The sequence below is a fragment of the Malaclemys terrapin genome, chromosome 2 (assembly GCF_027887155.1).
Source record: "Malaclemys terrapin pileata isolate rMalTer1 chromosome 2, rMalTer1.hap1, whole genome shotgun sequence".
NCBI classification, from domain to species: Eukaryota; Metazoa; Chordata; order Testudines; family Emydidae; genus Malaclemys; species Malaclemys terrapin.
Window position 1 is genome coordinate 36,674,538 of NC_071506.1, and position 23,896 is coordinate 36,698,433.

Consider the following 23,896-nt stretch of genomic DNA (forward strand, 5'->3'; position numbering starts at 1 on the left):
GGCACCGGCATGCTCTGTACCGATGGTACTGCTTTAATCAGATGATGATTCTGGGTGATGAATGAATTTGACCTCCTGCTGGCTCAGTTGGGGTTGCTCTGCCCATGTCACTGAGATCCTGAGGCTCTGATTCAGAGTTGGAGGCATCCTCTGCCCGCTCCACATCACCCGATGAACTCTGGGAGCCGCCAGTGGATCACTGTGTCTCCCACAATTGGTGTGTGCCTCGTGGCTGGGATGGAGGTCCGTGGCCCAGCCCTTACTGGTCACCAGTGCCCAACCTTTGTACTGCTCTTTGTTCTGTTTTGACGCCAAAGTCACCTGATAGGTTGATGGTGGAGGTTTCAGCTCAACCACAAGCCCTGGCATCACTGGTCTTCCTTCCTGCAGAACTGGCAGTCTTCCCTCCTGGGTACTTTTTCGGGGGGGGAGGAGGGAGGAGACGGTTTTGCCTCACCCAAGACCTTCGTCCTCATAGCCGGATGATGCTGTGCTGCCTGGTTCATAGTCCTATTCTTTTATCTTTTATGTCACGTAGCTGCATCCATGGGCATCCAAGCAGAGTTCCTCCAAGAGAACCCGCACAAACAGTTGGACATTTTACTAGTGGTTGCTGAAGGTGGCTCCAGAGAGGCGCTTTTCACCCACATCAACACCATGTTGCATTTGGTCGACTGTCTGGGACTCATTTTAAACACCGCAAAGTCAACCTTGGCTCCCACTCAAAAAATTGAGTTAATTGAGGCCCCGTTAGATTCCACAAGGTTGAGAGTGTTCCTGCCGACTGGCTGCTTCCAGGCTATTCAACAGCTCTGTGTCAGTCTGCAATTTCAGTCTTTCTTCTTCCTTTACCCATTCTCTCCTGTCTTCCTAGCCCAGCAGTTCTTTTAATCTATTTTTGGGCTTCCCACTTCTCAGGTTTATTTTCCCTCTTGCCAGGGCAAGGTAAAGAGCTTGCAGAGGTTTGTCACTTTCCATCTCTATCTGCTGACCTTGACTACCACTTCCTCCATCCTGGTACTTAGGCTGAACAGTGTGGATACTTGGAAAAACTGTTCACATTTGAATAAGTGCATTTCAACCCATGCTTGGAATTCTAAAGTACAACCTAAACATGTAACTCTGAATTGTTAAATCAGTGCTTTTGGCCCTCTGACTTGTCTTAACAGTAGGATGAAGAAAGTCATGTAGCTCATATAGACAACATATTTAGCAAATAATATAAAATCACTGGGATTCCGTACAGGCCTAATATTTATTATTTTATTACTTACATTTAGATTGTGGTAGCACCTGAAGGCCACAACAAATTGGTGTTCCATTCTGTTTTGCTGTCCAATCTTTTAATGAACTTGAGTCCCTCCCTCAGGGAGCTTGCAGTATAAAAGACATGACATGACAGATGGATGAGACAAACAAGCAGGCTGGGGTATAGGGAGTGAAGGTGACAGGGTAATAAATATAAGGTGTACCCAATTCGTAGCTGTCAGAGGTTGTTGGAAATTTGCCAGTGGAATGTGTTTCAGTCAGAGAATGCTAATTCATCTAAATTAGAGACTATTCATTTTTTATAAGACGCAAGCAGGATTCCAATGGAATCCTGTTTTCCTGCCAGCTTACTCACATGGCTCCTCGGCAGTCTGCCTGATGAGGAACCAGGGCTCCCCTTTAAATCTCATCTGTTGGGTTACCATGAAGCAAGGCTTCCAGGCTTCTTGCTCCTCTAGAGCTCAGAGGTGGGCTGACAAGGCGCATGGAAGTCCTGAGTGCTATGGCTCCTTGGCAGTCCAGACTCCCAGGTGTCGAGAGTCCACAGCTCCTGGGCAGCCAGCTGATCAGATTGTCCCTGGGCTGGGGACCCCAAGGCTTTCCATTTTGCAGAGAATTTCAGTTTTCTGTTTTCATTCCAAATCAGAGCAAAAGCAACTTTCAGAATACCCAAATCCTCCAGTAAATGGAATTATTTTTCTCTGTAGCACTCTGGTAGCCATTCAGTAGTAGTGATAGTAACTCACCATCTATCTAGTTGTTCTTGGGTTGCTCTTTTCTGTATAAAGAATACTATAATTCATGTTATATCCTCTCATACAATGCTGTATGTGTATACTTCCTAGTTAAATTTGTTACTGAATAATACCTTAACGTATTTTGGTATTGCTATATAAGATGAATTTGTAAAATAAATCTTTAACTAGTAAAACATTTACTGCTCATGTCATATGCATATTCTAGTAAATACTTCACATTCAGCTATTGTAAATGTCTTGTTTTTAATACAATTATCACAAAAGGTGAAACGTATTTACTATTTTTGAGGAAGTTTATCTTAAGTCAACATAGCATGTAATATTTCATTAATCCAGAGTCATCTTGGAGTGGATATTTGAGCCTCTGTTTGTATTTCATAGTTACATTTATAATTTCATATAGATTGCTATCTTTTTTTTTAAGCAATTTTTGTAATGATATCAGATAAATAGCTCTTGCAGTTTTTTGTTTCACATGAATGAAGACTATCCATAAACATTTTGGGAAGCATGAATTAAAAAACATATACTACCAGTAATATAGGTACATTTAAAAGTTCTGTTCTTGTCTGGTTCTGGGTCTAACCTACATAATATGGTGGCTTCTCTAGCCACAGCATGAGTGTTTAAATCCAAAGAGTGTATATATATATACACCTTGAAGGTCTCTTTAAACCTTGCAATATTTACAAATGTTTCATCTACATTTTATAAATGACATTATTATACCATGTTACTTATGGTTTCCTGTGTGTGTAAGGGCACATCACAAAACACGTTTTAGACATTTATTCCCTAAGGATTTTAAAACATTCATTTGAGGAACAATGCACAAAATTAAGGATGAGTTATGAAGGTAAGAGTTGCTCAGTGCTCATTTTATACACTTGCGTGTTTATAAACAATTCCTCTGGCAATATAATGTGCTTGAATGTTCTGGGGGCAAAAAAAAACCTAATCTTTTTGAACTACTAGAACCTAAATGGATATAGGAACTCACAACATGGCAGTTGATTTTCAATCAGTATCCAGTGAAAGAAACCACCTGATCTTTTGGAAGAATTTTTGGTTTTTCATATAATGGAAAAAAAAATCAGATTATCTGCTGAATCTGTGTTACATAATAGTATATTACTATACATATTGTCTACATCATGCGAAATGCACTTTTATTTATATTTATGTATTTATAAATGTATATAATACTATAAAGATGCAACTTTTAAAGCATATGCAAAAAGGGGAAGTGTGATGGTTTTAATGTCCAGCCTTAACCTCTGACTCCCTCATCCTTGTTGTTGTATTTGCTCTTTGGGGAGTGGGGAAAATTCTTTAGAGAGAGAGAGAGAAATCTGAGCTACTCAGTTTGCCTGCTAAAATAGCCCCATTAAGAAATGGCTCCATCTTGAAAATTTTTGGAAGAACTGATTTTCCAGTTGAGGAACTGATTTTAAAACTTTTATAATGTTAAACCATCAGAACCAATTTAATAACAAAATCAACCTGTCTTCAAAATGCCAACCCCCTCTCCCAAAAAACCCCAAACCAAAACCTGGGTTGATGTTTAAAACTTTAGTTTTGCAAAACAAGCTAAATCAAAGAAAATTAATCTTAATTTTAAAGTTGGAAGACTATCCTGAACTGAAAAGGTCTTAAATCCCACTGCTGTTTTTTTAAATTCTAGCACCCTGTGCATGAAGTTGACAAATTAACGCCATGATCCTGTAGTCAGATCTGCATAGGCAGGTCTTCTTTACCTGCATGGAGTTCTCTTTCAAGACACTGGGGATCTGTTTGGACACAGAAGTCTACCCATGTGGCTTTGACTGCGGGATCCAAGTCCTAAAATGTCTATTACTTTAAAACTGCTGAATGTCTTTCTTCTAATGTCTTGAACCTTACACCTTGAGCTATGTAAAAGTCAAGTATGATGTCTTCTTGCTTAAAATATTTTGACTTTTAACAAACAAACAAACAAAAAATTAATACGATAGGATATCTTGGCCCCTTTCCCTCCCTCCCTCCCTAGCCATGCTTGTATAATTTTAAAATAGCCAAACACATTTTGCTGAAACTTAAACTTAAAATACAAATAAAAATTCTCAGGGATGAGACAGAACATGAAAATTTCAGTCCCAAAAGAGGGAGCCTTGGCAAACTAAAGAAAATAGGGCTAAACTGGATAAGAACAGCACCTTTAAGTAATAGTATGTAAAGGTGCACATACTGGGTTGTGGTATTGAGACAATAATAGAATTTAAAATTAAGGGAACACTGACAACTTGGGTGGGTTTTAATTTATTCTTGATCACCCTTTTAAATGATATATTTTGAATTAAAAAAAAAAACTTTAAAAATAAATACAGATGCAGGCAAACTTGTAGAAGGGTGAGAGACTCAAAGGCGATAAGAGCTCATGCCCAGCCTTGTTTCCAGCTCCCCTTTTCTGTGTACGCACATCTGCCTGCTACTTGTCCGTTCAGCTCTCTTCCCGTTACTCATCACCATACTCCAGCAAGGTGTGAAGAAAGGCACTTTCCATCACCAAAAATGTAATTGACTGTCCACAAAGGTGCTGTCAAATGTATAATGTAAAAGAGACTTCAAATATATTTTTCTCAAATCTTGTGGTTATGGTATTTTTAGTAGTCACTGATAACAGTAATGGGTGCAAAAATTTCCACATGGACATGGGACTTTTCCAAACTGATAAGTGTCCTATTAGGGGCAGAATTTATCTGTAACATTTAAATATCCTTCCTTTTGTATCTTTGTGTACATCTACACTTACCGGAGGGTCCGGCGGCAGGCAATTGATGTTCTGGGATCAATTTATCGCGTCTGGTTTAGCCTCCCTGCCGCGTCTGGACCCGCGGTAAGTTCGGACTAAGGTACTTCGAATTCAGCTACGTTATTAACGTAGCTGAATTTGCGTACCTTAGTCCAAAGTGGGGGGTTAGTGGGGACCAGGCCTTTAAGCCAAAAACCACACTGTCATAAATATTTTGTGGCTGTGAATTGAATTTTTTTGAATGTGATTGGCAAGTTGTGATATTACTGAACTGAAGGAAAATAACTTCCTGAATAAAAGGTCTTGAATATTTCATTATTTGTTTCTGAAAGCATGATCAGCTTCAGGCAACACATTAGATAATTTTTTTACTACTGAATTTTAAATTCAATGGAACTCTAATAGTACAGATGTCTTGATTAAAATTTCGGTAGCCATTATAAGCTCTGTTTTGCAAACTTGACATTTGTTATGTTTATTAAAATCTGCTGTTACTCAAAAGGTTTTAGTTTATAGCACTGCCATTTTAGACTTCATCTTTTTCATTTGTAGGATGGAACAAAGTTTATTTCTATTGGAGCTCTGTATTCTGAGCTTGTGGCAGTTAGCAGTAAAGGGGAACTTTATCAGTGGAAATGGAGTGAATCAGAGCCTTATAGAAATGCACAGGTACTGTACATCCTTAAATCTATCGTTAAAATAATTCTGTATGTATGAATTTTTATAAAATAATAACCTCTTTTATGCTTTCAAAGAATCCTTCATTACATCATCCACGAGCAATGTTTTTGGGGTTAACCAATGAAAAGATAGTGCTCCTTTCTGCAAATAGTATCAGAGCAACTGTAGCCACAGAAAATAACAAGGTATGAGATTCTTTTCTTTGTTGTTGTGTTCATGATTAAACTTCTGGGGGTTTTTCAGCCGCTATTTTGCTCTATGAAGAATAAGTAAACCAAAGTCTGCAGCTATAAGTCAGTAGTATAAATTAATTTCATTATAAAGATCATATTGAATAATCTTTGTTGACGGGTTCAGCTTTCATAATTGTCTTCTTTTGTACTATAGCAATTTAAATCAAAAGCAATTCTGAGGTCTTTCTGTGAGCAAAGATTAAAAGGTAGTGCCAACCTCCAGGGACTCTTAAGCAATGAAAGGCTGTCCATCTTATCAAATTGCCAAAAACTTAATTTTTTATTGCTGCGCTGAAATCTAAGGTTAGAGAGGCCTAATTCTGGAATGGAGTTGGAGTTGTAGCAAAAAATATTAAGGATTTAAAGATTTTTGAGCTCCAAATACAGTAAAACAGTAAGTTTGTTTTGACCAATAATAGATGAATCCCAAAAGGTATAGAGTTCAAATGCGGTTTGGGTAAATATCCAAATTTGATGAAATCCTTTGACAGCAATACCCCTTCAGTGTTTTGGTACTTTCATTTTCTGGCTGAGACCAGAACTGGAAGGGAAAATTACCCAGATAGATCAAAACTTTAAAGGGCCAGTTCTAAAACTGGAGTGAAGGTTGGGGTGCTGATGCTTTCCCCAAACTGATTATCCTGAAAAATGTAAAGAGTTTGTTTAGGATGCAATGTTGCTTTTTTTCCCCCTCCCCTTCCTTTTAGGTTGCTACCTGGGTGGATGAAACTTTAAGCTCTGTAGCTTCTAAATTGGAACATACTGCACAGACATACTCAGAGCTGCAGGGAGAACGGATAGTTTCATTACACTGTTGCGCTCTTTATACCTGTGCTCAGCTAGAGAACAACTTATACTGGTGGTAAGTATATATGGTATTGAATAATTAGTCCAAAAGTATCTGCAAACCCATTATAATGACATGCACTGCAAAGAAACTTCATGTTATAGTTCTAGTGATGAAGTTCTGTCATGAATACTATCCTTGAGGGAAGTATTTGAATTATTGCACACTCTGATTACAAAAGAGGAAAGATATTGTACCTAAAGCATTGGACCCGGTGGGAATAAAAAGATCTGGGTTTTATTCCTGGCTCTGCCACAAACTTCCTGTGTGACCTTGAGGAAGTAATTGAAATTGTCTTTTTTTTTTAATTTTGTAAAATGGGATACTGTGATACCTTGACGTTAAATTCATTAGTATTCAGATAGGATAGTGATAGAAAAGTTGATTAAAAAAAAAATTATTATAGACTGGTTTTGCTAATGGTGCTGTGAAACATAATGAACGCTGTAAAACTGATACCACTTTTGTACTGTAGCTGAGGAGCAGTTATATAATACAATGAGGTGCCACTGACTGAGGTGTCCAGGTTCTAGACATGCCTATAAAGATATACTTTCATCATTGGATTCTGATGACTGACTGCATAGAGTATGAAAGCCTTACTAAGAGCTACACAATTTAGGACATTAGACTGAGACTGTGCAATATAGATAATGAAGAAAATTGTCTTGTCAAGTTGGGTTGTCATCTGCAGATCCAGATAATAGAGTTGTTCTTATAGGGAAAATAAATGCTTGTTGGCTGAGTGTTTTCCCCCGGCGTTACATAGTTTCACAAAGTAGTTTTAATATATGTTGTACCTTTCAGGCCTTTTCAAATAATATAGAAAACAAACTTACCTGTGTATGGTGTCATTTTTTCTCCCGTAGTGCTCTGTGGCTAGAATGTTAGTCAGTTTGATTCACAAACTATATTGCTGGCTTAAATGCATGCTGAAAAATTGGATGAAATAACCCCCCATAAATTGCTGAAACATCGTTAAAACATTTCTATTTGTAAAACTTCATTGAGTTTTTAAAATGTCAAGTTTTCTGGACATAAAAAGGTAGAAGTTGATGATTTTTCCAAGCATATAAAAAAAGAAAATACATTTCTAATTACAATGAGTTGACATGCATATCAGTGCCCACCCTGTTTTATCTGTGCTTCACTTAAGAGTTATGCAAAATCTAAACAAGACTTGCTTACAGTGGCAGGGATCTCAAGTAGCTTTTTTTTATAGTGGGGTTAAATACTCACTGACCAATTATTTGCAAGCACTGAAAGTTTGAGATACTAAATATCTTTCTGATTGGCTTCTGGTCAATCTTTAGCAAATACCCCGAACAAAATCACAGCCAAATATATGAGGAAACAGTGTTTTACTCCTAATTTTGAAATTTGGGGCAGAGCGGTGGTAGAAATCACAACTTTTCTGATTTTTTTTTTCTCTTGAGTGTAAAACCAACTGTTTAGTAATGTCATCGTGAACACAGTTCATTCTAGAGCATCATTCAGCATGGCAACCAGTAAACCACAACTTTGGGGGGACCTGAATACTGTAAACTTTTGCATGCCTTATCTTTTTTGAATAATCAGCCCATTGTATTTAAGAGGTTGTTTGGTATACTATTGAAAAATTAACTATAAATTTAATTATCCTGCAGGGCCAATCACTACTTAGGTATGTTTAACTTGAATATTGATAACCATGTATTTGTCATCTGATTATGGAGTCATAAGTGTCTATTAATCATAAGTCTTTTTCCAAAAAAATTGAAATTGCTGACAGGCATGGTAGAGAGCATCCCATGCTGTTTATACTGTGGCTAGGCTATGGTATAAAGGTGTCTTCTATGTAAATCATATTATCTAAATAAAATTGGCTTAACTCTTTGAAAACCACACTTTGTATGAGTGTACACACAGTTAACCACCTCTAGCTTTATAGTCTAAGGTTATAACTTGACTTGCTAAAATCAAGGTAAGGGTGTTAAATTGATCCAGCTACAACTCAAATGAAAATCCTAACTCCTTTAGGGGTGGGAGAAAGTATCTAGATGAGGAAAAAATATGATGACTTGGAAATCACACTTAGGCCATGGCCACACCAGGACAAAGTGTTGTTTAACCCGTGCTTTAAAAAAAATACAATCTCACAACACCACTCTTTTCTCCAGTAAAGAAAAGGCTGTGGGCTTTGGGAATTGTTGCCAGTCATGGTGAGGACAGCCTCAGTATGTTTAGGGACTGATTGCCAAAGAGAGTTGGTATTTGCAAGTTAATTGTTTTTGCATTTCAAGAAAATTGTTTCAAGTTGTACTTGTTACCTGATTTACCCTTGGTGCATGTATCCTTGCTACTATCCAGAGCTGATCCTGGCTTTGAGTACAGAGTAGAGCACTAAAAACCCATATACAAAAAGCTCTTGTGGTGTTTACGTAGAGTTCCAGTGGGGAGAATATTGTAATTGCTTCTCATCCTCAATCTCTTGAATGGCTTCACATCTTCCATCTGCTGTGTTGTCAGGCTGGTGTGACAATGTAGTATTTTAAAATATATTTAAACAACTTCACCTTGTTCTTTTGTTGAGCTAGATCCAAAATGCCATTATGATCAGATGACTTGAAATTGGCCCCTTTTTCCTGAATGTATCTCTGTATAGTGCAAATTATATCTGCATTAAACATTGAAGGCACTGCAAGTGGTGTTCCTTCCTTGTTTCTTTAGCAGAATTTCAAAGTGAGTTTGATTCTATATTCTATATTGTGGTATAGAAAGCAGGACAAAAAGTTTAGATTTTTAAATAGCATGTTGAGTTTTCAGTACAGGCAGTTTAAAAAAAATTGATTTGTAAAGTGAGCATTTTGATATAAGTGTTTGAGAGTGAGGTGGAGTGAATATGGGACAGCAAGATGTCACTTTTGCTGAGGGATTTTGGCAGAGTTGTGTTTTACCATGCCTTCCATTTAAGGGCTTGTTTATACACTACCAAGTTTTGTTGACAGAACTTATGTTGACACCCAAAAGTCAACTAAACAAAAATTGCCAAAGAGTATTTGCTACCTCTGACAGATCATGTCCACATTGGGGACACCATCATCAACAGGGTGAGCAATGCACCGTGGGTATGTATCCCACAATGCAGTGTTGTGGGAAGGAAGAGCTGATCGCCCCACATCTTGGGATTTTCTCCAAGTTCTTTCACAGCCCCCTCAGCTGTGGAGAGCAGCATCATAGCAGCTCTGTTCTACTCCCCCTTCAGCAGCAGTCTGCCTGCTGCTGTGTTCCTAGTGCAGGGCAGAACAGGAGCATTCCAATGATTTGCTCTTTGTTCCCCAACTGGAGCAGCACACAGATACTTTCAGGAGCTTTGAAAGGGGAGGGGCACGTGCCTGCAGGGCAGCAGAGATCAAAACACTGAGCAGAGCAGTCAGGGCAGGCATTGTGGGATACTGGCAGAAATCAGTTCTGTTAGGGTGACCAGACAGCAAATGTGAAAAATCGGGATGGGGGTGGGGGGGTAATAGGAACCGATAGAAGAAAAAGACCCAAATATCAGGACTGTCCCTATAAAATCGGGACATCTGGTCACCCTAATTTCTGTTACCGAAACAATCAGCAGTGTCTACGCTGGCTCTTTGTCGACAATAAAGGGAGGGGAAAAGACAAAAGTCTCTCATGGGGTGGAAGTTTATTGTCGACAAAACTGGGCGTTTTTCATAAGAAAAATCCCATTGTTGTGTGTATGCTCTTGCTGTTTTGTCACCAAAAGGCAGTTTTTGGCAACAAAACTTGCCAATGTAGACAAGCCCTAAGTTGTAGACTTGAGAAGCTCAAGACACTTCTTTTGTAGTTCTTGGTTTAATAATTTGTTTTCTTTCCTTAGGGGAGTAGTTCCTTTTAGCCAAAGGAAGAAGATGCTAGAAAAGGCCAGAGCAAAAAATAAAAAGCCCAAGTCTAGTGCTGGCATCTCTTCAATGCCAAATATCACAGTTGGCACGCAGGTAAGTACAACCACTGTATAGTGAGCTGTCTTAAGTGTTTTGGGAGGGGGATACAGTTGTCAAAGAATATCAGGCGCCATTCTCCATGTACACTAAAGCCTTGTCTGTGCACAAAAGTTGTATCACTTTTACTATAGTGGTATAGTTAAAGTGCTGCAATCCCCTACGTGTCGATGCAGTTATGCTGGTATAGCTTATTCCAGTAAATTTAGAGGAACAAGCTGTCACACTTCCAGTTAACTGCACCTCTGACCGCTTCCTGGTATCCCTGAGGGCACTCCACTTAGGTGACGGATAGAGGCCTGAGACCTGTCGCAGGATGGGATCCCATGATCCTTTCTTCCCAGACTGGGGACTTAAGCTGCAAGTTTCTGCAATTTATTGTGATTATCTCATCAGGTGTGACTTTAGTTCAGCACCTGCAGTCCTGTTTCAGGGACAATGACCGGGTTAACCGGTGGTCAGACAGCTCTCATAAAAAGTGCTAAAGTGCTGTTTATTCAGAATAAAAGCATTACAAAGAAAACATCTTATGTGCATGTCTGGTGACTGCCCGGTCAGTTAATCTCCCACATAGGGACCCTAATAGGACTAATGTACTTTAGGCCTTTTCTGCAGGGCCTGCCTCTCTTGTTCACAGTCTCATGTTTGTTCTTGGTTTGAGTGTGAGTGACTCCTCTGTTCATGGCTGATATTTTATACCATTTCAAGTTCTTTGTCTCCCAGGCCTCTTACCAGGTCAAACCAGTATATGCTACTTCCCTTGAGGGAGATGGGGACGAAACTTCCACAGACTTGTTACTTGTTGTTTCACCGGTGAGGATTAGCATCAATTATTCCTCAGTGACTTCAGTTCTTGCAGAAAACCCTTTAGTTCACCTGTTGAGTCAGGAATACAAATAACATTTAAAATTGATGCAGCTGTTTTTGAGTATTCCATGTGCCCATAACATCTGTCACATCTCAATGCAATAGATAAGGCCCTACCAAATTCATGGTCCATTTTGGTAAATTTCACGGTCATAGGATTTAAAAGATCTTAAATTTTGTGGTTTCGTATATTTAAATCTGAAAGTTACTGGTGCTGTAACAGTGGGGGTCCCAACCCAAAAGGAGGCTCTGAGGGGGTCAGAAGGTCATTGTTGGGGATGGAGTTGTGGTATTGCCATCCTTAATTCTGCACTGCTGCTGGCGGTGGTGCTGCCTTCAGAGCAGCCCAGCAGACACCGAGCTCTGAAGGAAGCACAGAAGTAAGGATGGCAATTCTGTGAACCCTCTACAATAGCCACATTTCTCAGAGGAGACCAGCTTTCACGGTCCCTGACACATTTTTCACGGACGTGAATTTAGTAGGGCCCTAGCAGTAGCCTTTGAATATTCAGTGTTTCCAAAGTATCACGTGTCAAATAAGGTATACCAGTATAAGGCATCTTTATACCGGTATAACTACATCCAGTGAAGGGGTTGTATAGATTTTACTACTTTGTTTAGAAAAGTGGATTAAAAAAGTAGAAGGGTACAAAATCAACATGGCATACACGTTGAATAGATTTAAAAACTGGCAAACTCTGGGTCTCGAAATGTAATTGTAAATAGGAAATCATCATTGAATGTCTGTTTCGGGGGGGGGTCCTACAGGGATCAGTTCTTGGCCCTATGCTATTTAACATTTTCATCAATGATCTGGAAGAAAACACAAAATCATTATTGATAGAGTTTGCAGATGAGACAAATTCGGGGAGTGGACAGGTCACTGGTAGAGGCTTGGATTGTTTGGTAAGCAGAGCACAAGTAATGTGTTTTAATGTGGCTAAATGTAAACATATGTCTAGGAACAATGAATGTAAGCCATACTTATGGAATCTGGGACTCTAGCCTGGGAAGCGGTTCTGAAAAAGATTTGGGGGTCATGATGGATAATTAACTAAACATGAGCACCCAATGCAATGCTGTGGCCACAGGGGGAAATATGATCATTGGATGTGTAAACTGGAGATTCTCGAGTAGGAGTAAAGAGATGGTTATGCCTTTGTGTTTGTTACTGGTGCTGCCACTGCTGGAATAGTGTCCAGCGTTGAGGTCCACAATTCAAGAAGGATGTTGATAAATTGGAGAGGGTTCAGAGAAAAGTCACGTGAATGATATTAAAGGATTAGAAAACCTGTCTTATAGTGATGGGTACAAGGAACTCAATCTATTTACTAGAGCTATTGATTAATTGCAGTGAACTCATGATTAACTCAAAAAGATTAATTGTGTTTAATGGCCGTTTTAATTGCACTGTTAAACAATAGAATACCAATTGAAATTTCTTAAATATTTTGGATATTTTTCTACATTTTCAAATATTTATTTCAATTACAATACAGAATACAAAGTGTACAGTGCTCACTTTATATTTTTATTAAATATTTGCACTGTAAAAACAATAAAGGAAATAGTATTTTTCAGTTCACCTCATACAAATACCGCAGTGCAAGCTATTTATTGTGAAAGCACAACTTACAAATGTAGATTTTGTTTGTTTTTTACATACTCTGGGTTAATTAATAAGTAAAAAGTGATTTTATTAAATACAGAAAGTGGTTCCAAGTAATAGCAGACAGAACCAAGTGAATTACTAAGCAAAATCAAATAAAACATGCAAGTCTAAGACTAGTATAGTAATAAAACTGTATACAGATAAAATCTCACCCTCAGAGATGTTTCAGTAAGTTTATTTCACAGACTGGATGACTTCCTAGTCCTGGGCACAATCCTTTCCCCTGGTACAGCCCTTGATCCAGCTCAGGTGGTAGCTAGGGGATTTCTCTTGATGGCTGACCCCTTTGTTCTGTTCCACCCACTTGTATAACTTTTGCCTAAGGTGGGAATCCTTTGTACCTCTGGGTTCTCACCCCTCCTTCTCAATGGAAAAACACCAGGTTAAAGATGGATTCCAGCTCAGGTGACATGATCACATGTCACTGTAAGACCCCAAGCCTTCATTCCTTCCAGCCTGACTCACAGGAAGGCCTGCCTGCAAACAGAGCCATCCACAGTCAATTGTCCTGGTTGATGGGAGCCATCAAGATTCCAAACCACCATTAATGGCCCACACTTTGCATAATTACAATAGGCACAGATCCTCATCCTCTCCTTACTGGTCGCCAATGAGGGTCTGTCTGCAGGCTCAGGCATCTACAGCTCCACCCTGGTCACCGGGAAGGCAATGGTTCAAGTCGGAAGGGGAGTTCAGCTCCTCACTGATAAAAGGCTAATCGCCATCGGTGCGCCTCCTGCGGCAGGGGCAGTGGCCTGCTCATTGCCAGTATTGGAACCCATGAGGTGTACCTGTTATACTGGTCTCGTACTCCCACTGTTCCTCCCAGGCCACTTCAGACAAACTGCTTTTGGCACAGCTGGCACCGGAGTCAGAGCAGAGTGACGAATCCAATGTGGGGGCAACACAGCAAGCCCTGATGCCCAAGGAGCTGTCTGTCCCCAGATGAGCAAAGGGATGCCGCTCTTCCCCCGTGATGCAGTTGTCTTCGTCATCTCCGGATGAAGGTGACAGGCCCCTTGCAAAACGAGCAGCCCACCCGATGACTTGGAGGTCAACCTGAACTTGGAGGTCAAGGAGCTAGAGGAGGAGTCTGACCTCTTTAATGTCATACTCTTCTCCACCCCGGCCCGGGTCCCTTTGCCCGTCCACCCAGGGGTCCTGAAAATTGTTACGTCTTTGTGGAGACCCCCTCTTCCGTTCCACCTTCCTCTGAGAAGGCGGAAAAGAAGTACTATGTCCCGGCAAATACTTGTATACCCACTTTCCAGCGCAGTCCCTGGTTGTGTCCACCATCAACAAAAGGGCCAAGCGAGCAGCACACAGAAAAATAAAGATGCCAGGAGGCTGAACCTATTTGGCAGGAAAATGTATTCAACAGCCAGCCTGCAATTTTGGATGTCTAACAATCGGGCCCTGCTAGGCAGGTACAATATCAAACTGTGGGACTCCATCAGCAAGTTCAAGGAGGGCCTTCCACAGGAGTTTGCCACCTTGGTGGTGGCGAGAAACGCTCTCCAGATGGTCTGGGATACTAGAGAGTTGGTGGCCTGGGTAGTTACCTCTATGGTGGTCATGAGCTGCAGCTCCTGGTTGCAATCCTCTGGCCTGTCCCAGGAGATGCAGACTACCCTTCAGGACCTCCTGTTTGAGGGAGCAGGGCTCTTCTTGGAGTTGACTGAGGCACAGCTCCACGGCCTTAAAGACTCCTGTTCCTTGGGCCTGGAAACCTCTCAGTAGGTTAGAAAGCTGTTACATCTCCCGCCTCCTCCATTGAGGTCCTGGAATGTCCCCCAGTCCAGCTCCTACAGGAAGAAGGACAGAGACAAATGGTTTAAGTGGCTGCACCCTTGGTTTTCCAATTCCTCTTCCCAGGCTGGTTCTTTCAGAGGCCAAAGAAGCCAGAAGCAGGCATTTTGAGGACCCGGGAGATAGGTACGCTGCCTTTGACTTAAAGGATGTGTATTTTCATATTTCCATTTTCCCGAGGCACAGGCATTTCCTCCGTTTTGTGTTGGACCACTGCCATTTTCAATTCACGCACTGCCCTTCAGTCTCTCGTCAGCCCCAAGGGTGTTACAAAGTGAATAGTGCCAGTGGCTACTTACCTGAGGCACTGAGGTGTGCAAATTTATCCATACCTTGACGACTGGTTAATTAAGAAAGGGCCCATCCCAGGAATCAGGTGCAGTGTCCTCTCGATCTGGTTTGCTCCACCAATCACGACCTGCGGTGGTTAATAAATGAGAAAAAGTCAACCTTAGTTCCAGCACACGGATTAGAGTTCATCAGAGCAGTCCTCAACTCTGTTCAGGCCAGGGCCTTCTTCCCTCAGACCTGGTTCCAGATCATGGCGGACCTGATCTTGTGTGTGTAAGCCTACCTTCTCACCGCCGTTCATGTGTGCCTGCAGTTGTTGGGCCACATGGTAGCCTGTACTTGCATGATCCGACATGCACGGCTCCACCTCAGGCCGCTACAGGCATGGCTGCCTTCAGTCTGTGTTCCCAACAGAGACAGCACAGACCATGTGGTCAAGTTCCTGGAATACATCCTGTTATCACTTGCATGGTGGAAAAATTCTGCATCGGCATTGGAGGGAGTTCCGTTCGTGGCCCTCTCTGTTGGTTACCCTCGTCTCTGATGCTTCGGACCTGAGATGGGGAGCCCACCTGGGCAATCTCAGGATGCAAGGTCATTGGTCCCATCTTGATCGTTCCCTACACATCAATGTCAGGGAACTCAGAGCAGTCCGCTTGGCCTGCCACGCCTTCCTACCTCACTTAAAGAGCAGGGTGGTCCAGGTCCTGATGGACAATGCAGCAGCTATGTTCTATATCAATAAGTAAGATGGAGCCCGTTCATCTACCCTTTGCCAGGAAGCCCTCAGGCTATGGGACTTGTGTACAACATGACATCCATCTCATAGCCACACACCACACTGGGGCCAGGAATGCCTTGGCAGATCGCCTCAGCAGGACCTTCTAGTCTCCCCATGTGTGGCCTTTCCATCCAGAGGTAGTCAGCATCATCTTCCAGAGGTGGAGTACTCCCCAGGTGGATCTGTTTGCGTCCAGGCACAATAGGAAATTCCACATTTTCTGCTCCTTTTGGGGGCTCGACAGAGGCTTCCTGTCAGACACTTTCCTGTGCCCGTGGTTGAGGTGGCTCTAATGTACACCTTCCCCCTAGTTCCATTGATCCACAGAGTCCTCATGAAGATCAATTAGGACAGGGCGAAAGTAATCCTCGTAGCACCAATGCTGGTTTGGCATGCTATTGGACTTCTTGGTGGCTGCTCAGTTAAAGCTACCGCTCCGGTTGGATCTGCTGTCACAAAACCATGGCAGTCTTCTGCATCCGAACCTGGTGGCGCTGCACCTTACGTCTTGGCTGCTGCATGGTTAAATGCAGAGGAGCAGAAGTGATTGGCTGGTGTCCAGCAGTTCCTGTTGGGCAGCAGAAAGCCCTCCACCAGAGCGACCTACCTGGCTTAGGGATCTGGGGCAAAATCAGTACTTGGTCCTGCTAGTGAAGGCAGGGAGCTGGACTCGATGACCTTTCAAGGTCCCTTCCAGTTCTAGGAGATGGGATATCTCCATTTTTTTTTTTATTATTATTTATCTCAAGCTCCAAGGCCTGTCCCTTTCAACTATCAAGGTCCACTTAGCTGCTCTCTCAGCCTTCCATCTGCCCCTCGAGGGTAGGTCAGTTTTCACCCAGGACATGACTACCAGGTTCCTCAAGGGCCTTGAGCACCTCTACCCGCACGTCAGGGACTCGGTCCCTCTGTGGGACCTGAATCATGTGCTGTTGTGGCTCATGGGAACCCCCTTCGAGCCTCTGGCTTCCTGCTCTCTCCTCTTCCTTTTCTGGAAAGTCACGTTGTTGGTTGCAGTAACATCTGCCTGCCTGGTCTCTGAGATTAGGGCTCTTACCTCAGAACCGCCCTATATGGGTTTTACAAAGATAAGGTCCAGCTGCAGCCACACCCGGCTTTCCTGCCTGAGGTGATCTCCGTTTCATACAGGCCAGAACATTTACTTACCTGCTTTTTTTCCAAAGCAGCATAAGTCAGGAGGAGGAGTGTAGGTTGCATTCCCTAGATGTCAGGATGGCGCTAGCCTTCTACATTGAAAGGACTAAGCTGTTCCGCAAATTGGCGCAATTGTTCGTCATGGTGGCAGACAGGATGGAAGGTTGTCTAGAGCCTGCTCAAAGAATTTCTTCTTGGTTCACTGCCTGCATTTGCTGCTACTACGATCAGGCAAGGATGCCTCCAGCAATCGTGACCGCCCATTCAACCAGAGCGCAAGCCTCTTTGGCAGCTTTCCTAGCCCAAGTGCCTATCCAGGACATCTGTCAGGTGGCCACCTGGTCGTCCATCCACACATTAATGTTCCATTACACACTTACCCAGCTGGCCTGGGGCAATGCTGGTTTCGGTGGAGCAATGTTGCAAGCCGCAAGTCCGTGAACTCCGAGCTCACCTCCAAGGATACTGCTTGTGTGTCCCCCTAGAATGGAATTGACATGAGCAAGCACTCGAAGAAAAATGGTTACCTACTTTTCATAACTGCTGTTCTTCAAGATGTGTTGCTCATGTCCATTCCGTTACCCGCCCTCCTGCCCCTGTGGCAGAGTTGCTGGCAAGAAGTAACTGAGAGGGCATAGGGTTGTCAGCACCGAATATACTGGCGCATGAGCGCAGCACTCAAGTGCGCGACGCAGCTGACCCTATGGAAAAATCTGACTGTGCACATGGGCGCGCACGCACGCACCTAGAATAGAATGGACATGAGTAATGCATCTTGAAGAACACTAACATGGCTACCATTCTGAAACCTGTCACCATGCATTTTTTTTGTGTTTTGAATTTTAACTAATTGCACTCTACAAATTCACTAGGAGTATAGAACAAACAATACAGATGAGGTAGCTTAATCTACAACTGTTTTATTTCTTTAAAATTTATGTACATGAGCTTTGCCCCAGGGGTAGCTATTTGTCCATAATTCAATTTGGATTGCTTTAAAAAGTAGTAAAGAACGTATTATGGGCTGTAGGACTAAACACTTGATGTACTCTACTGAGAATACTGCTTTATAAGTCATTCAGTATTAGGCTCTGATCTGGCAAATGCTTAGTTTACTCATATAAGCATTTGCCAGATTGGGGCCTGAAAAGGTCTGAAAACAACCTAAGACTTTCAGCATCACGTGCTGTGTGATTATGATAACTGTGCTAGTCACACAGCCAGAACAGCCTCTTTCCAAGGAGCTGCTGCTTGGTCCTTATCGACTCCCCAGGGGAGGGTGGCACTGTTCTAGGAACATTTTTTTCCTAGCATTCTTTTCTGAGGCTGGCCCTTTAAGGTTATAGTTACTTGGTAAAGTCATATTTGAAATGGCCATTTTGCAGCTAGCAACTGCTGGTTGCATCTGCACCTATTGTGTCCACTCCTCCCCTAAAGTTTTCCCTTTCTAATTGCTGAGGAAATGAGACACTTTCACAGAGATATATGTATGTTCAATGTTTGCTTGTACTCTTATCTGAATCAATATCATTCTTTGTCTGATCTTACATAGAAATATTCATCTGTTTCTAACTCTTGTCTGTAGGTGTGCCTGAGAAATAATCCCCTTTATCATGCTGGAGCTGTGGCTTTTTCAATTAGCGCTGGAATTCCTAAAGTGGGTGTCTTAATGGAATCTGTTTGGAATATGAATGATAGCTGTAGGTTCCAGCTTCGATCACCAGAGAGCTTGAAAAACATGGAGAAAGCTAGCAAAACTACTGAGGCAAAGTAAGTGCACTAAAAAAAATCTGAATGTATTTTTGGAGTGAAAATTTACTAGTTTGGTGTAGTATTAATTGAGATACCGATTAATTGATACTGGCAATCATGAGTTTGCATCAAACTTATATGAAGTTTCTGCCAGACTCTGATGAAATTAAACAAAATCCCCATAGTTTCTGCAGGCTGCTGCTGCTGTGAGATCTTTCCTGACGTCACTGATGGAGATTACCTGGCAAATAACTATTTCAGTAAAATGGATTATTTTAGGGGTAATGAGTGAGTGACACAAACCACTTACATAGTAGAACCTCCACGTTATGAACACCTCGGGAATGAAGGTTGTTTGTAACTCCTGAAATGTTCCTAACTCTAAATAAACGTTATTCTTTCAAAAGTTTACAATTGAACATTGACTTAATACAGCTTTGAAGCTTTACTATGCAGAAGAAAAAGGCTGCTTTCCCTTCAGTTTTTTAGTAGTTTACGTTTAACACAGTACTGTACTGTATTTGCTTTTTTTTTCCGTCTCTGCTGATGCCTGATTGTGTACTTCTGGTTCCAAATTAGGTGTGTGGTTGACTGGTCAGTTCGTAACTCTGTTATTTGTAACTCAGGTTCTAGTGTATTCTTTAACATTAAATAGATGGTGTTAGAAACATAGCAGCATATGAGAAAGAAGACTGTCTTGTGAAGAATCTCAGGGTAACTGAATCTAAAGGAGGAATGATCAGTGATAGGGATCAGGGTAGGCAGGCAAGCAAACAGAGACATGACAGTGCCACTTGTTGAAACTACTAAACCATTAAAAAAAACTATTATTAAAAAAAATAAGAGACTTTCATAGGGGCGTTATTGGTGATTCCAGTGTTCTCTAGTATCAGTAGGATTGCTTGATGTGAGAGGGAAAACAGACTGTTGGGATAACTGAGTTGTTAATGTCAGGCGGTCTGACTAAGAGACCATAGGGTTACTGAACACCATATTTATGCTTCAGTCTAGTTGAGCCAGTAAATTTTGTTCTGGAATTAGAGAGAGGAAGAGAGCGGCCTATTTACCTATTGGGTCACTTGACTCTGCTCATCTCTTCTCTTTACCCTGCTCACCTTGAAAATCAATACGTTAATACATTTTTTTAACTTCATAGTACTTATTTGAAAACTTCCAAAAATTAACGGACTTGATCATTTTTGATAAGGTTTTGAGCTTGCCTTAGCGCATTTGTTGTAGAAGTTTGTAGTTGCTAAATTGTTTGGGTGTTTCTTCGGTTCTTAATCGGACCCTTTTCTGGAAAGTTGACATCTAATAGGTAGTTAACCTAATGTCCACTAACAACCAGAAATCCACCCTTGTCTAAATAACTTGTTTCAAATAAAAATTTAAGGCCATTGGATAGGTGGTGCCATTTTTCTTTCTCCCTATGGTACCTATCAAATGACCAGCTCAGCCATTACTTCCTCCTGGATAGATCAACTGATAACGGCCAGATGTCACTGCTCCCCTGGCCGCTCCTCACAGCATTGGCCACTACTTTTTCCTTTGTCCTAATGCTGTTCAGGTCAGCTGTTTCCACTACCATTCCTCTTTCCCATATCCTCCTCCTGCTTTTAACTGTCATTTCCTCCTCAGAGTGATCACTAGTATAGCTCAGATGTAAAGAGTGAAGGTAATCTCTAGGGAAATTCAGTAAAACGGTGGTTTTCAACCTGTTGTCCGCAGACTACACCTAAGATTTCCAAAGGGGTTCACTCCTCCATTTGAAACTTTTGTAGGGGTCTGCAAATGAAAAAAGGTTGAAAAATCACAGCAGTAAAATAAGCAAGAACATTCAAGATAAAGTCCTCATAGTTTCCAGAGGGCATTAGTCCACTTTTTTGCAGGGGGACCCCTTATTTTTTTGAAATACATTTACTTTCCCAAATAGGAATAATATCTTTTAATCATTATTGGTGAGGGACTGAAATTGCACCATATCGGTTACAATTAAAAGTACATATATCTGCATAGACTTATTATATAATTTTGGATCGCAAATAGCAAGTTAACACAATTTAAAAGAAAAATGTCTTGCTGATGTTCCGTTTTGAGAGGTGGTAGTTGACTTGATGGTATTGCTTTTAGTTTGTTACTAAATTGATGTATTATATATGATTGTTTAATACATGTGACCATATTTATTGCTTTAGTTTTTATTTGCTTTTGGCTGAATATCATTTCCAGCTGGTGGTATTGCTTGGCAAAGCAATAAATGATGCTCTTATGTACTGTATATTATAGTAGGAGATTTTTAATTAGGTAAATTATTGATATTTTTAACAGAACATGGTTGCTAGCTTATAACATCTTGTTATAACTTGACATCACACAATTGAGCGGGAAGGAAAAAACAATCCCAAAGGGGTGATTCAGTTACTTTATCAATTAGATAGGTTGTTGAACATTTCACTTGAGAGCTTTGAATTGGTGATGCCAAAATATAAAGGAAAATACTTGGAAGTGGTCAGACCTCAGCTAAGGAGTATGGGGTTGAGCGAAATCTGGAGTGTTTTTTATTATTCCATCTTAGAGTGAGACTCAGATTTATTGGTAAAGCCTGCATTTTCAAATTGCCTAAATGTGTGTACATTTTAACTGCAATCAAGATGTTGCTACAAGTGTTTGAAACTATGGACATTTAAGCAACAGGAGTGTTATGTGAAGACTGAGACTCTTTTGTCTACTGTGTTGTTTCATAGTGGTAGTAAAATTTTACTTGAACAATTATGTATTTTAGTAAGCTGGAAATTGCTTCAGTCTTGGTACTAATTATATTGTGAAAAGCTATGTTAGGGTTACATCCAGCTTCCGTTAAAAAGTCCTGTTAGCCCTTGGATAACTCTGACTTGAAAAGACTGGTTTGGCCTGAAAATTTTCACTTACTCTTAAAAGCAAACTGTTTTTGTTAAATTGTAAGAAAACTGTCAAACTATTTTGAGTTATAAGACACTTTAATAAATAAACACCTTTCTCTTCTTCCCACCCTATCCTCCCAAATTAGTTCACATTTGGGGATGTTTTAACATTCCAAAATGTGGGATTTCAACTCTCCACTGAGAACAATTTTACAGCTAGACCCTGCGTAAGGAACATAGCATCATCTAGACATTATAACTTTATCCTAGTAGCTCTATAATGGGATATGTTAAAAGCATAGAAATATAGATTTGTATTAGGGTTTTTACTGTTTCATTCTAAATTAAGAAATCTGTTTAAGTGTTCGCAAAAAGAAAAGTATTTTTAGCTCTTACACAAATTACAGTGTGAAATGCTTGGCTAGAATAGCTTTTTTTTCAGTAAAACAAGCCCAAGAAACTGTTTGTCCAAACCTTGAAATAGACTTTTCATTCTGTTAATGGTTTTTTTTATAAATATAATTAAATTCTTAAATCCTAGGCCTGAAAGCAAACAGGAACCAGTGAAAACTGAAATGGGTCCACCACCATCTCCAGCTTCTACCTGTAGTGATGCATCTTCAATTGCAAGCAGCGCATCAATGCCGTACAGTAAGTTTTACTTTAATAGTGCAGTGTCTATATAACTGTTACAGATGCCTTGCTTAAGTTGAATTTTGCATAGGTCTGGAACGTATGCCCGACAATTACCCTCTCCCCCCCCCCCCCCCCCCCAAAAAAAAAAAAAAAAAAAAGTAAAGAAAAGCTTACGGAACTTTTTCCGTAAGTGTGGATTTTCGTAAGTCAGGTTTGCGTAACCCGCAGAGCATTTGTATTTATCACAGTTACACTAAATCTATCACGATGTATGTTTGGTTTTATTTATCTCTAGCATTGAAGAGTGCTCTTGACAAGTAATTTAAAATCAGTAAATGGGAGATGTCTTATGAATAGTGTAGTTAACAGAAATCTTTGAAAATGTAACTTTCTGACTGGCAAAATGCATTCTGGCTCTTCTATCCTAACTGCAGTTCACTTAAAGACTACTGTGAAAACATTTTTTAATCCACTGATGCTGAAAGTTCAGATCTGCCAGTGTTCTTCTAATGTAGAATTTATTAAAATAAACAGTGGGCGTTTAGTGCTGGTACTTAAAGTTAAATATAGTAAATTTCAGTCATGAAACTTGTTGTAGATTTATACAAAAGCCAATAACTATATGATGCTTGGTAGAAACACTGTAGTTAGTTGTACAGAGTCTTCCATTATAACCATTTTCTTACGTTTAGAACTTCCTGGAATGAAATTTTCCATGCTCGGTTTCAACCTAGAGTTGAGCTGGTTTTGAAAAATTGAGTAAAATCCATTCTTCAGTTTTTGAAGTGTGCAAGGGTGGCAGAAATATACCTTATGCACTTCCAGATTATTTTAAGACATTTCTGTGTATTTTGCTCAGGCATCTTACCCAGGGCATGCTTCCAATTGGTTAGTCTTCCTCTGAGGACCTTCTTACACTCTTATGTGCATATACACAAAGTAATAGTTTTAAAAATTTAGAAGTTCAGTATTGCACATATGCTGTAAAACTGTTTATTTGCATCAGCAGTTCTCAGAATACCAAATATGCCACATTAAAAACTCAAAGCACTTGTCCCTACCACACCACCTTTGTGACTTTTAATCAGTATAGCTATTCTTATTCGGATACTATAATTTCAACAACTTCCTCATTTTGACCCCTGTCCCTCCAGTTATACACATACCAGAGTGTACTGAAGGGTCACATAACTAACTAGATTAGAGAACTTTAGGTTCAGACCTACAATACTAATTTTGTTACAGTCAGTATCTAAATAGAAAGCTTTCAAAATAGAAAACTGTTTTATAGATCAGTTTTGAATGCAGCAACTGTTTTTTGACTTAAAAGACTTCAGGCCACAATTGTCTGTTTAATCTTTCAGTGTTTACATAGTTATGTTCCAGCTATTAAAAGACCCCATGTTTTCAGCCTGTGCTTATACGTTTGTGTAGAATTTTAAAGCTATAAGTGCAGGGCTATAAA

At 40.6% G+C, this 23,896-nt stretch overlaps 1 protein-coding gene across 1 annotated transcript in view; it reads left to right on the forward strand.

Moving 5' to 3' along the window:
- Nucleotides 1–23,896, forward strand: part of UBR5 (ubiquitin protein ligase E3 component n-recognin 5) — a 143,101-nt gene that overhangs the window by 48,073 nt on the left and 71,132 nt on the right. The window contains exons 10-15 of the mRNA XM_054017496.1: nt 5,371–5,487; nt 5,574–5,684; nt 6,440–6,594; nt 10,448–10,565; nt 18,729–18,913; nt 22,337–22,446. Of these exons, the coding sequence (XP_053873471.1) occupies nt 5,371–5,487; nt 5,574–5,684; nt 6,440–6,594; nt 10,448–10,565; nt 18,729–18,913; nt 22,337–22,446 (796 nt within the window). The remainder of the gene's footprint in view (nt 1–5,370; nt 5,488–5,573; nt 5,685–6,439; nt 6,595–10,447; nt 10,566–18,728; nt 18,914–22,336; nt 22,447–23,896) is intronic.